This window comes from Balaenoptera borealis (genome assembly GCF_965194805.1).
Source record: "Balaenoptera borealis genome assembly, chromosome: 1".
In the NCBI taxonomy this organism is placed as follows: Eukaryota; Metazoa; Chordata; class Mammalia; order Artiodactyla; family Balaenopteridae; genus Balaenoptera; species Balaenoptera borealis.
The window spans coordinates 92496014-92510629 of NC_138860.1; the positions used below are offsets into that span (position 1 = coordinate 92496014).

The window sequence follows — 14616 nt, forward strand, 5'->3', positions numbered from 1 at the left end:
ATCTTTGCAATATATGAAACTAGAAGAGAGCATATATTCTGCTGCCCCACAAGGAGATATGCTGGCTAGCACCAGCTAAAGACCTGCACGCCGCAACTACAGAGCCGCGTGCTCTGGAGGCAGCGCATGGCAACTAGAGAGAAGCCCGTGCCCGGCAACGAAAGATCCCGCGTGCTGTAACTAAGACCCAGGTAGCCAATCAATCAGTCAATCAATCAATAAATAAATATTAAAAAGAAAGATTAGTGTTCCAAATTTATTTTTCTTTGATGATAAAGGGCTGTAATAGCATGCTACCAGCAGATTAAAAAATAAACAAACTCACGCTCAATGTGTCTCTTTAAGTAAAATATATATTTTTAAAGGAGTTAAATGATAACTTTAAAAAAAAAGAAGTTTGTGCTGTGGAGAATGCATTTTGAAAAGAAATATTTGGACATTTTTCTATCGTTACGTCATTTTTTTGCCACTGAAATAACGGAAATATGCCACATATTAAAATCTCCTGTATCTGAACATTTAAAACACGTGGAAATAGAAATTTCCAAACTGTTAAAAACTTTTTCCAAATAAAGAGTTTCAGGGCTTTGAACCCATTTGTTAAAAAGAATAATTCACATTAGAAAGAAAATTGCTAACCAGATTTCAAAAAAACTTTGGCATATTTGTTAGATAATATAGAAAAATGAGAATCATAATTTAGTACAATCAATGATGATCTTCTATTTGGATCTTTGAATCTTTGTATTACATCTTTTTCTGCCATATTAGCCATTAATAAATAAATTGAGCTTAAAACCAGACCATCAAATCATGTTATCTCAAAGGATTAACCAATAACTATAGTAAAATGAAGCTTATTGCTCTTTAAAAAAACTATATATTACCAATAATATCTTGTGTTGTTAAGAGGTTTTTGTATGATAATAAATAAAATTATTTTATAAATACTGCTAATTTTATGTTTATCACCCTTTTAAAATGTCTTTTTGCGTATTCCTTATAATTACAGAATATGCTACTACAATAGTACATGTATAAAGTTTGTTAATAATGAACATACATACACTGGATATGTATGCTGAACATTTTTACTGATGGGGTGCAAAATTTAAGAAAATAGATTGGAAATAGCTGTCTAGTTGAATTAACAAATAATTATAAAGCCTCTGTAGTCCGACAGTGTCTGGCACAATACGAGACTCACAGGAAGTATTCAAAACTTACTGTGACTCTCTGACCACCTCTGAATGAAAAATGTGGTAATTTATATATGTTTTGTGTGTATATATACCTCTGCCTCAAAATATGCATTTCATTTGGTGAGTAATTCTTCTGCATGAGTATATTTGCGTAGAAAACCATGACCATAGAAGCAGCAGTGCATAGTAGTTGCAGTTTCTGAATTTGGACCACCTGAGTCTAAACCTTGGCCTTATAATTTATTAACTATGTGACCTTGAATAGACTACTTCTCTGTGTCCCAGTTTCCTTGTATGCAACAGGGCCTACCTCATGGCTTCGTGGTGAAGATAAATGAGTTAATATGTGTGAAGTCCCTTGACCTATGTTTGACATATGGAAAGTGCTCACTCTAGGCTACTTGCCAGATATATACATATCTATCTATCTACATACATACACACACAGATACACACACACACACACTGGATATGTGTATATTTTGTGTAATTTCATTTATATTTCCTGTTCTCCGTATATATTTATTTATATATATTTATATTGAATAATAAGAATCATGTTATTAACAATATTAATAACCCACACTTATTTGGCATGACTAAATAAATGAAATATTATATATTTAAATATATTATACATAAATATATATATATATATAAACGAAAGATTAAATAAACTAGGCATTAGTTTAAGCACTTTACACAGATTATCTTGCTCATCTTTGGAAAAATATATAACATAACATACTTTTGTTATTCTCATTTTACAGATAGAAAACTGAGGTCCAGAAAGGTTAAGTAACTCACTTAAGTTCACACAGCTGGCATATGATAGAGTCAGGAAGTCTGGCTTTTTCTACCTCCCTGCTGATTTAATAATATTATTTGCTATTAGGAGTGATAGTTCATAATATCTTTATTTGCCTGGTGCTTAGTATTTTATAAAATACTTTCATATACATTGAGATTCATAACCAGCCTGTGAAGTGAGTTGGGCAGGATCATTATCCTCACTACTATAGGAGAGAAAAGTGGTACAACTGAAACCATGGGTGTCTTTTGGAGGAAGTGTTTCTGTGTTACAAACATCCTGGGTGCCTCTGTACCCAGGGAGTCATTTACCATAAATGTACTGAGTCCTTATAACATGTCAAACTCGGACAGGGGTGCTAGCGATATGAGCCACCATCCTCCCCAGAAGCATTGCAGCCTAGTGGGAGACCAAGGTATGGAAACCAAGAATCACAGCACACAGTGTAGTCTCTAAGGGAGATATGAAAAGAGTGCTTATGGAGCACAGAAGGAGGGACCATCTGTGCCGGAGAGGTCTTAGAAAAGGCAAGGGTGGGGCCTTTCCTGGAAGAAAGAATGTGTGTGTGCGAGTGTGAATCCATGTTTGTGACCATGACCGTGTGACTAGGTGGATCTGAGTGTGTACCTGTTTACACGGACTTACTCATGGGTTAATTTATGCACATGCAGGCTGTAAGTGTGAAAGCTGAAAGCCTGAACGTAAAAGAAAGTGTGCTTGGATTCACACACGCCATAGCGGAATCTGACCTGCCCTGGATGGTCTCCCCATTTCTCCTTCCTCCCCCCAACACCAGGGTAACCAGTTCCTTGCCACTCTACCAGTTGCCTTGTGAGCTATGGTGATTAGACCCACCAGGTTTTCAATCTGTCAGTCTGAATGTGTAGTGGTCTAATAGAGCCCACCAGCTTGTGTGATTGGGGGTGAAGAGTACAAGTATCTGTGGGTGTATATCTGTTTGTATACTTCTGGCTATGTGTGAATGCTTAGTGTTGACTGCTCCTAGCCAGAGTGGGAAAACCTCCCCTCTCCCTTCATCTTCACTATCTTGGGAGTTCATACACTCACCTGTTTCCATTGCCATCCAAATGTGGCTGGCTTCTGCCTTCACTTAAATGTCCTGGGATATGTAAATATACTTCTGTGCCAGGATTGGACAGAGGCAAGGCTGGAAAATGCTGGTGCCCATTATCTGTGGAGGCACTCCGTGCTCTCCCCCATTCTGGTCCAAGAATCTCCCACAGGATGAAAAATGTGTTCAAAGGCAAACAGGAATGGTGACAGCCATGAAGAACCCAGAGGGTCACTCCTAGGGGCGAGCTGGTCAACCCCCTCCCCTGATGATAAAACCTGTTTTTATGGTAAAATTGATCAAGGAGGGAAAGCGAGGACTTTTCTCTCCACAAGTGCTACCTCAGGGACTGAGGAGGTTGGGGGGTAAGGCTGCAATACTCTTTATTTCTTTTAAACTTGCACAATCAAAAAAGCTAAAATGTTTACAAATAATATGCAATTGATGGTGACTAACAGTATCTCTATAAAGTGGCCAAATAGTTGAACTAGATTTTCCCTTTTGTCATAAGACATATAAATTCAGGGCTGTGGGGTCATGTAAGGCAAAGGTATTATGTGCTGGAATACACTGATGATTTGTGAGTGTTTATGTCCTGGCCCAATGCACTGCCACACAGCTAAATATTCGCATGTTAAAATAAGCAAGAATGAACTGCAATAATCAACACATGTAGTATGCCATATTTTAAGTTTAATGAATGAGTGGGTGAAGAGAAAAACAAACATATTCAGAAAAGTAGAATGGTCTCATATATTGATCCTTGAAATTACAATACCTGGATTCTGTTCTCAATATCAGCAATGACTTAATCTATTGAAAGGTTTTTATCATATATGGGAAAATTAGTCCAGTGGCAGGGTATCTCTCAAAAATATGAATATGCTTAATCAAGCCTTGTTGAAGTGTCTTTTAAAATGTAAATGATTACAAATAAATGTTAGCTGTTGCATATCTGAATATATTTATTGTAGCACCATATATAGTATATATTTCCATGTTCTGGACACAAACATTATCCTAAACTTTAAGGGAAGATATTGGTTTTATAATGTGCCAGGAGAATTTGTCCATAGTCAATATGTTGTTTATTTGCACTTAAATATTGCATCAATAATCTGAAAAAGAGAAATAGCCTGATTATGGCTAGAGATTCTGATTAGAGGCTAAGGTTTCTATCATGGACTGCTTTCAACTGTTATATTTTATGGCACAGATTCAGTGGGAATCTGATCTGCTAAAATATTTGGGCTGTGAAAACTCCCACACTGTGACAGATGTCAAGTCCAATTAAGTGACTCATGTCCAGGTTTCTGTCCAATAGGATTTCCCATTAAATATCAATTTAGGGAAAAAAATTCCATCCCCCTTCTTAAGCCTTTATCTCTTCCACCATCTCCAGGCTGAATCAATTGGTACCAGGAGAGCCAAGAAGCCACACACTCATCTCTGCCTCTTTGCTCTGGCTCTCCCACCCTCCCGCGTCTTTCTCGGCTTCCCTGTCACTGTTACTCCGGGAGACGTTCACTTTTCACCAACCTTTCTCCAAACATCTCCAAGCCACTGACTATATATATTTTGCTACAAGGTAAAGAAAGGAGGGGGTGGGGGTGGGAGATATAACCAAGCCTTGAAAGACTTTGAAACTGGAAATATGTGTCTGTTTATACAACATACAAGTAAATGAGGGAAGAGGAAGAGGCAAGCTAAGCCCCGAGTTACAGTATTGTGTTCCTGGGAACTGGGGAGACATCAGCTGAACAAAGCCTTATCTCAAAAAAAAAAAAAAAAATCACTTCTGAGCAAGATCGAATCTCTGCCTTGCACTTCCCAGTTTCTGCTCAGTCGTATTAAGGGAAGGAAAGGCGTTCTACAGGAGCGGAATCTTATCTTAACCATCTTTCTTATTGATTCTTCCGCTATTAGAAAGTGGAGGAATCAGCCCTTTGATGTGATTGTGTTTATCTCTGCATCTCTTTTGTTATTTATAGAGATCTAGAAGAGGAAAAGAGGCACGAGACTTTTCAACACATCGTTTAAAAAAAAAAAATCAACAACGAATTTCCCGAAATGTTTGAGAACAATTAAAAGGAAAAGCCGTTTTTGATCTATCAACTAAGTGAACAATCATTCATATCGTCCACATCCTGAGATATTATCGTCCCTCGCTGTGGACACCAGCGAGATGACAGCTGCTTTTTCATTTTTGAATGTAATAAATATTTGCTGCTTCTAATATATTTCGGAATTTCTCCCTGCTATTCCCTGGGATTTTAACTCTAAAAGATTGGAGAAAAGATTATCGAAAAGGCTTTTACAAGGTAAGCCTCCTTTAAATGATTTTTTTCCAGCTTGGAACTAAGTTAGATGATTCATATCGCATTTATAGATGTATTTCAGTGAATGGCTGAAAAAACCAAAATGCATACACGACATGCTATTTACGAATATTTTAAAAAGATTTCTGGAGAAGAATTTAACATGCTTCGAGGGCAGCCCGGGAACTTTTTATCCGAACTACAACTATGTTGTGGTTTATTGTGATTTTCCATTACTCGCCTATTTATTTATACCCTTTCAAGGCGAAGGTGTAGCTGCAAGTTGTTCTACTTATAAACGTATCCGTGAAAAGCCCACAGGGAGTCACATGTATTTCGCTTGGAGCATTTGTTTTTATTTTGCCTTAGAGGACTTGTTTTCCTCGCAGGGAAATGAAAGCTGCCTTGGAGCCAAATTCGCTCCTAAGCAAGTGCGGTGCTGGGAGCGGATAGCACAGCCCCCGCTTTTGTCTAGGAGCAAACGCTGCCGCACGTCGCCGACTCGATCTCTCTTCCAGCGAGTATCCCTCCAGCGGCGCACTAGGGGCCCGGGGCTCGCAGCCTGGTCCTCCCTCCCGGTGCCCGCGATCGGTGCGCTTAGCCCCCGCAGGTGCCTCCCCGCCTGCCGGACCCTTTCTCGAAGCCCGAATTTCCTCGAAGCCCCACGGCTGGGAGCGGCCCCCTCCCCGGAGGCGCGCGATCGGGGCTAGTCCTCCAGGCGCCCGGGAGGAGCCGGGCAAGGAGGCCTTTCTAGGATCGCATCCTTAGAGGAAGGCTGAGGACGGGCTAGCTCGGCCTCGGCCAGGCCGCCCGGGGACAGCTGAGGGCTCCCGACTCCGGGCCCCCGAGCACCAAACTTTGCGGGCGGGGATGCAGCTCCGGCCGGGGCAGCAGGCGCGGCGCCCGCCTCCCCCCGGCCCTTCCCTTCCCTCCCCTCCCCAGCCTCTCCTTCCGCAGCCACCCGGCCGCCGACCTATTCCCGGGAGGTGGTCGGCAGACTGCGGGCGCATTGTCTTATCCCACGTCGCCGTGTCCCTAGGTCCCCGATGTGTGTGGCTGTCTGCGTGACAGATGGTGCTTCGGGAGCCTGCGAGGGCATGAGAGTCCATTTGCTGTTGAAAGGAGCCTCCACGTTTGTTTAGTCATCTATTATTTCGGAGAAGCGCGAGGGGTACGGGGAAGCCTTCCCGCTCCGGGGCGCCTGCTCTCCGTCCGCGCTCGGGGCTGGGTTCCTCTGGAGTCCCGGCCGCCCCGCGCCCCAGACCCGCGCGCGGCCCGCGGGCGCCCAGTTCTCCGGCGGCTTCACCCCAGGCCCTCGGGGCGGGAAGCGCGCTCCGCGTCTCCCCGCCCCCCCGCCGCAAACCCCAGATGGATTCGTCGTTCGGATTCATTCGTTTGTCAGGGTCGGAGAAGAAGTAAGGGAGGCGGAATGGCCGAGTTGTATTTAGCCGAAGGAGGCACGAAACCCAGGAGCGGCCTCGCAGGCCTGCGGTCGTTCCCCGGAGCAGGCCCGCAGGCCGGTGTGGGTCTCCCGCAGGCCTCGGTGTCAGGCCCAGGATGCGGCCTGGGCCGAGGCGAGGCCTCGCTGGCTCCTGAGCCGGGCGCTGGCGCGGGGCTCGGCTCTCAGGCCTGCCCGCCTCGGCGCGCTCCCTCCCCGCGGGGTCCGCTCCTCGGAGCTCGCCGGCCTGCCGTGGGGAGGCGGCCCGGGCCGCGCGGAGGCCCGGCAGGCTAGGCCCTCGCCCGCTCTCGCTCCTATCCAAAGAAGACCCCCCATTCCTTTTATTGATCGCTTTTCTGACTCCCCCTCAGCCTCCAAAATGATGCTGAGTCCAGACCAAGCCGCCGACTCGGACCACCCCAGTTCGGCGCCCTCGGACCCGGAGTCGCTGGGTGGCGCGGACGCCAAGGTGCTGGGCAGCGTGTCGGACCTGGAGCCGGTGGAGGAGGCCGAAGGCGACGGCAAGGGCGGCAGCCGGGCCGCGCTCTACCCGCACCCGCAGCAGCTGAGCCGCGAGGAGAAGCGCCGCCGCCGGCGCGCCACGGCCAAGTACCGCTCGGCCCACGCCACCCGCGAGCGCATCCGCGTGGAGGCCTTCAACCTGGCCTTCGCCGAGCTCCGCAAACTGCTGCCCACGCTGCCCCCGGACAAGAAGCTGTCCAAGATCGAGATCCTGCGCCTGGCCATCTGCTACATCTCCTATCTCAACCACGTCCTGGACGTGTAGAGCCGGGGTCGCGGCGCGGGGCCGCCTGGCCGGGAGTGGGTAAAACGCGGCCAACCCGGGCGGCCGCCGCGGCGATGGAGGAGGAGGCGGTGGCCCAGCGGGACGGCCGCCGCCACGGCCTTGGACCGGGTAGGAGGCTCGCACCGTGTTCTCTCCTGTAGGCAGGGCGACTCTGGAAGGTTTCCGACTCCAGAAGGGTGGGGTTGTCTGGCGAGCCCTGGGGCTTGTAGGGAGTATTTTCCAGGCAAGGCGAACCTCCTGGAGGCACCGAGACGAGTGGCCTCCAGGCCTCCCCTCCACGTGTTAGGATCCCTTTAGGGGTTGTTGCTTTAGCTCACTAGAAACTGAGTTCTCCTACATTCATCTCCCACAGATCTTCATGTTTTGAAAGAATGAGGGCAGAAGCTCAGAGTCTGGGCTTCTAACTTTAGACTATCTGGATTTTTTCTAACTGACAAATCACCAAACATCATGAGGGGAGGGGAGGGAATCTCCTCCAGGGCAGAGATTCAAGACACAGAAAGGTGGAACAGGAAACTTTCTGATCCGTTGTGAAAATAAAGATTATATTAGAATCCAAGTAAAACAGACAAGCCTAGAAGATACGGTAAGGTTAAAAACATGCATTGAGAACAAACAGATATTGTGGGAAGATTTGAGTTTGGTGAGATTTTTAACCCCAAGGTCTGACGCTAATGTAGACAGGAAAATCCATATTTAAATGGAAATATCTGATTGCTTTTTCAGGCGAAGTGCCCCTTTATATATCCAAAAACATCTATTTGTGACCTTAAACATGTGGACCCATAGGTGCAGTTAGAAAAGACAACCTATTTTTATTTATGTTAGAAGGAGTAGAGTATTTTTTTCAAGACACTTATTTTTCAGAGTGGTGATAATTTTACTTTGGACACTCTGTGCCAATTTATTTATAGTCAAGTGTTTACACTTTCTCCTGTGGAATAATTATGTCTAACTTTTTACGTGTTTGTTGAGATTATACTGTGGTCTTTCTTTTTGCTCTAATTATATTGCACTTGTATAACAAATTTCCCACATCTCCCTGTTTCTAAACATATTTTATATATTAAGATGTTTGTTCCTGAAAGGTTCTTTTGTTGTGACATCAGCAACACTAGCACTTCACTGTTATAGTTTTTTTAAAAAAGTCAGTGTTGTTATCCTTATCTGTAGTTATGTCTGAAAAGTACTTTGCAAACCGTTTATAAGGAGAGTAGCTTCTTTGTGTGTGTGTGATGTTTGTGTGTGGGATGATTTTAGGAAATTAAGTTATTTTCCTAAAAAAAAAAAAAAAAAAGAATTCAGAACTACTTTCCTCTGTGACAACCAAAAAGAAAAGTCTATGACCTGAAAATGTTTCATGTTCTCAGCTGTGAAACTCTTAAAACAAGGAGTGTATTTTAGAGACAAGGGAAAAAAAAAAAAAAAACCACATCTGCTATCCAAAGAATTTAGTCTTTTTCAGGGTTTTTTTGTGTCTCTGTTGCTTTATATAATGCAATATTTTGTAGTGAAAATAGATATAATCTGGTTTCTATCTGACGAGTTTTTCATATCTCATGAATGGTGCGCTGTTTTGCATATAAATAAAGGTATCAAATAAAGTCATCTCCTTTATTTTAAGCATACTGTCTAAAAATAATGAACATACTGGCTGAGCATGAAATATCTTAATGGACTCAATTCCTCAGAAAGGAACTAAAATTAAAAACAGCAACAACAAAACCAAATCTCAACATGTATTGAGATATTTGATGCTCTTCCTAAAGTTGGATACTGATCAATCTATAAATAGATGCCCCACATATGATGGTGACATAAATCATGTTTCTCTCAATGAAGAAAAAACATTATCAGTGTTTATATAAAAACATTGCTTGAATCATAGATTCTTTTGCTTTAAAAGCAAATTTAGTAACTAACCCAATCTCTTCAAATTAGAGTTGGGAAACTGGGGTCCAAAGAGTTTATATGCCCTGCACTAAGTCACATGGCTACTTAATGAAAATGAGAAGACCCCGAGATGATGACTCTTAAGTCCTCATGGCACTTATTAAGAACAAGGTGCATTTCACGATTGTACTATAGCACTCAGACATCTAATCAGGACATAGATTTAGGACATGACATCTGCAAGCAAGAAAAAACAACTAAACCCTGGACCAACCTGGAGATATGAAGAATGTTATCTACAAAAGCCTATACTTAATATAAAAATGTGGAATACTCTGTCTATAAGCAGAAGACACGAATAACTTAAAGACTATATATATGTGTATATGTACACACACATATATAGAATATTATCAACTATGAGTCTATATCACACCAAATCTCTGGTTGCAAAGTAAAAAATGCAATTATGTGGATGCTTGGTTTTATAGCTATAAAATATCCGGGATTCTGAGCATTTTTCACTTTTTCTTGTAGTCAGGTTCACAGATATCTGATCAGGGAGACTTCATTCTCTTCTTCAGCTGAGGAGAGCACTTCCTAGGACATGAAAAATAACAGTGGCTTCTTTGGCCTTGTATCTGGACCAAGTTGTGGTCCCTGCAGCAGTGGTTAGTTGCTCGGCCTGCACACACACTACCTTTGGACTGAGTGTTTGCAGGTCTCCCTTCCCACCTCAAGGAGTGTGGTGAGGTAGCTACTCCCCGTCCTAATAGCACTTCTCTGTGGTAGGACAGAAAAATCGGCCCTGCTCCTTTGCCAAGGAAACGAAGTCAACTTCTAGCCTCCCTTTCCTGGTTTATGAGCCCAACTTCCAACTGACCAACACGGTCCTCCCACCGACACCTAGGAGGAGCCTATTAACTCCCCTCTCTAGACCAGGTCCCTTTGCCCTTGGAGTTGGACGTAGGGCAGACATAGACAAAGGGCAACATCCCTTCCCAGGTACACAGCCCACGTGATCTCAGGAGAGGATCTTTGCAATGTCACTTCAAATTCGAGGCTTGTGAGCACCCCCCAAAAAGAAGGGCAACACTGTGGCCCTCTGCTGGACCAGAGGCTGACTGGCTGCCGCCTAGCACGTGGCAGGGACTGAGTACTCCGCCACACATAAGGGAGTAGAGTCTTCTCCGAATAATGATGATGGTGATCACTCAGTCTTACATTCAACAAATACTTATTGAGGACCTACTGTGTACCGGGCATTGTTCTAGGTGCTAAAAATAGAGCAACAAGTGAGACAAAGTCTACTGGAGAAGAGCAGTACCCTGACGACCATAAGTAATAGTTAACTTCAGGTATTGCTCAAGGCTATGGAGAAAAATAAAGCACGGTAAGGAAATAGAGAATGGCAGCTGAGGGTGCTGGTGGAGGGTATTATTTTAGCTAGAGCTGTCAGGAAAGGCCTCTCTGAGGAGGAAACCTCTGAGTAGAGACCTAGCTCTGCCTAACCAGCAGCCTCCACAGTTGCTGCCCCTCGTGCCCTTTCTTCTAGCATCCTGTTAACCTGACCTGTGCTCAGGCCACCAACGCAGCTCTTGGGGATCCCTCACCATTCCCCACGGGCAGCAGCCTCATCCTTCAGCCCCAGCTTGCTCCCTCTGTAGGCAGAGCTGGGACCACAGTTCCTCCAGCTGCTCTTCTCCCCTTCTTCTCTCTGTCCCCACTGCTCAGCAGCTCACCAGGGCATTGCTGCTCCCCAGAAAATGCAGCCCCACCTGGCCCAGCCGACAAGGACACCTGGGCTGCATATTTCTATGCCCAAATGTCCCCTCACTTCTGCCACTGTTTGGAGACGTCCAGAGAAAAGGGGCAAACGTTCTGGGTAAAAAAAACCCCAAACAACCAAAACAAACACAAAAAAACCCTTCGCTTGCATGGGGAGGAGAACGGAAGAAGCAGCAGCAGAGGGCGTGGGTGGCGGGATGCAACGGGAAAGGAAGAGCAGCCTGAGGTCAGGGGAAATGCGTACGGAAAGAAATGAGGCTGGTGGAGGTGGAGGACTGGGGCCGGGAATGTCTGCTTCCCATATGGACCCTGTTCTTGGGGCTTCCTCCAGTGGCCCTGCCCCTCGAACAAGCAGCACCTGATGCTATGATGAGGTTAGTAGACAGAGCTGACCTCTGTTAACACTGGGATTTATCCAGTTCCCATCACTGCTGTCTGTTTCTGGATGCCTGTCTTCCTCCCATGGAGGTTCAGGGCAGCAGGAATTCAGGGGGTGGGGACAGCTAATGTGAACGCGTGTACAGCTGATACGCTTTTTCTGGGCTTAGAAGGGCTATCTCATTTAGTACTGGTAGTGGTAGAAATATTAATAGCTAACATGTATTGAGTGTATACTGTGTGCTTACCGAGTTAAGTGCTTTGCAGGCATGATCTCATTTAACTCACAACAACCCAATGCAGTAGGTACTTTTGTCTCCATTTAACATATGAGGAACTTGAGGCTTAGAGAAATAAAATAACTTGCCCAGGGTCACAGAGTCATGTTTGTCAGTTCATCAAAACCCCTGCCCTTACCCATCATACTCCACGGCTTTCCTTTGCCAGAGGGACGGCTGGGCCATGCACATACCCCACCCTTAGCTCCTGCGCCCCATCTCTCCACCCACGTGATCAGGGGAAGCTTCAGATCAGACATACCAAAGGAGTGCAGGATCTGCAGTGCACGCACCAGCCACCCAACCAAGGGGACACGTGGAGGCTAAGATTGGGCCTCTGTTCCGCTTGCCGGGTCAAGCGTGTGCCCTGACTTGGGGCTAAACTCTTGGGAAGACACTGCAGGCTAGTGGCAGTCCTGAATCAGCCCCTCCTGCAGGAGTCTGGCGCTGACACTGTCCATGGTGCTACTCTTCACCACCACACGGGTGAGCCTGGCTCTTCGGCCTGCCCCATCCACACCCCTCTGCCCATCAGGGCCCAGCCTCACACTACACTTCATCCCTTGCCTGGACATTTTTCTGGACTCTTCAATGCCTATAGAAAAATAAAACTCTGATTCTTTCTCTGGGCGCAGAAATCTTTCACAACCTTGTTTCAGAGCCTCTCGAGCGTCACCTTCAGCCGCTCTCCCTGAAGTTAAATGTTCCTGCCAAGTTCAGATTTCCGCACTTCCCTGGAGACGCCTGTCCTTTATAACCTCCACTGGTTTTCCCTCTGCCTAGAAGCCTCTCCTCCAACTTTATTTTTGCCCAGAAAATTCCAATGATGCCATTGTCACCCAACTCAAGTGTAACCACTTTACAAAACTTTCCTCAATTTCTTTGGGCAGCGTGAGCTGCTCTGCTCTCTGAATCCCAGGTACAATCGTCATTATGCCAGAATTTATCTTTCTCCCATCCCTGTGTTTGAGACCTAAAACTCTGGGGCCAGGTTCAGACCCTGGCTCCAACTTACTCGAAATGTATGATGTTGAACATGTGACTGTATTTCCTTCCTTTTCAAATGTGTGGGATGGGACAATGCATGCACCTTTCTCAAACGCTGCTGTGAGGTTTCCATGGGATAAGGCAGAGTGTTTCCAGAGTAGGAAGAACATAGTAAGCGCTTGATAAATGTGAACGATTATTATTAACTTTGTATTTATAGTATGCATAGGAAGCTGTATGAGAGAAGCTAAAAATAATAATATGTTAATAATTCATTTATGTATTCATGATTTGTGGTCTCTACCAACTGTATTCATCTGCATATGACACATTATTAACTCTACAGAAAGTCAGACAGTAATAATCCCTGTCCTATAAAACAGAAAACATCATAGGTAAGTAAATAGTAACCCATGGAATAAACCATAAACATACACATCTAAAGTTATGTACAGGTCTGAGAACCCCACTCCACTCCATGTGGGAGGCCTGGCCAATGCCTTTTCTTTTATCATCTTGGTTTTTCCCACCGCACTGAATGCTGTGAGCTCCGGATCTCCTACTAACTAGCTGTGGCCTTGAAAAATTACTTAATTCTGTGCCTCAGTTTTCTCACCTGTAAAATGAGGGGGGGATGATAGTAGTACCTACCCTGTAGCTTTATTAGGAGTACTAATTAAGTTAATTCACGTAAGGCACCGAGAACATATCCAGTGCACCTTCAGATCTCAATAGCATTTTCTGTATTGGCTCTTATGGCAGATAACTTTTTCAAAAGTTAAATAGTTAAATTATTTTTGAGGTAATGAAGAGAGAAATTGTTGAAATTTCCTAATGAATTTTGCTAAGTATTTCTGGGTCAGGAGGGAGGTTCCTCATCTCCTTGCTAATCATTCCAGAAAGATACCAAGAAAAGGGAAGAGTTCATAATGCCATTTGCAGCATCGTGGATGGACCTAGAGATTATCATACTAAGTGAAGTCAGACAGAGAAAGACAAATACCATATGACATCACTTATATGTGGAATCTAAAGAAACGATACAAATGAACTTATTTACACAACAGAAATAGACTCACAGACAGAAAACAAACTTATGGTTACCAAAGGGGAAAGGGGGTCGGGGAGGGAGGGATAAATTAGAAGTTTGGGATTAGCAGATACACACTACTATATATAAAATAAACAGCAAGGACCTACTGCATAGCACAGAGAACTATATTCAATATCTTATAATAACCTAAAATGGAAAAGAATATGAAAAAGAATAAAAAATATATATATAAATCTGAATCATTTTGCTGTACACCTGGAACTAACACAACATCGTAAATCAACTATACTTCAATTTAAAAAAAAAAAAAGAAAGAAAGAGTAGGGAAGATTTCATGAGCTTCTTGAATCACAGGAAAAGGGGTAAGATTTGGTGGATGGAGGAGAAGGGGCGGCCTCCCTAGGATCACCTGGAATCAGGATGGGAGAAGTAGGAGGAGAAGGATATGGGGGTCTGCCTGCCTGAGAGGGTCAGACTGATGGAAGGGCCAGAGAGGAAAGAAAATCCTCCAGAGCTGATTCTGTGGAGCCGTATGAGGGCTGGGGATTATCCCCTGAGCAGCGGGAGGTGAGCCGCACTGGAGGGGGAG

General features: G+C 44.6%; 1 protein-coding gene across 1 annotated transcript; it reads left to right on the forward strand.

Moving 5' to 3' along the window:
* The first annotated feature begins 353 nt into the window (after positions 1 to 353).
* Positions 354 to 14321, forward strand: NHLH2 (nescient helix-loop-helix 2). Its single transcript, XM_082369847.1, has 2 exons — positions 354 to 5406; positions 7213 to 14321. The coding sequence occupies exon 2, from the start codon at positions 7221 to 7223 to the stop codon at positions 7626 to 7628; it is 408 nt and encodes a 135-aa protein (XP_082225973.1). The 5' UTR covers positions 354 to 5406; positions 7213 to 7220; the 3' UTR covers positions 7629 to 14321.
* The last annotated feature ends 295 nt before the right edge of the window (positions 14322 to 14616 follow it).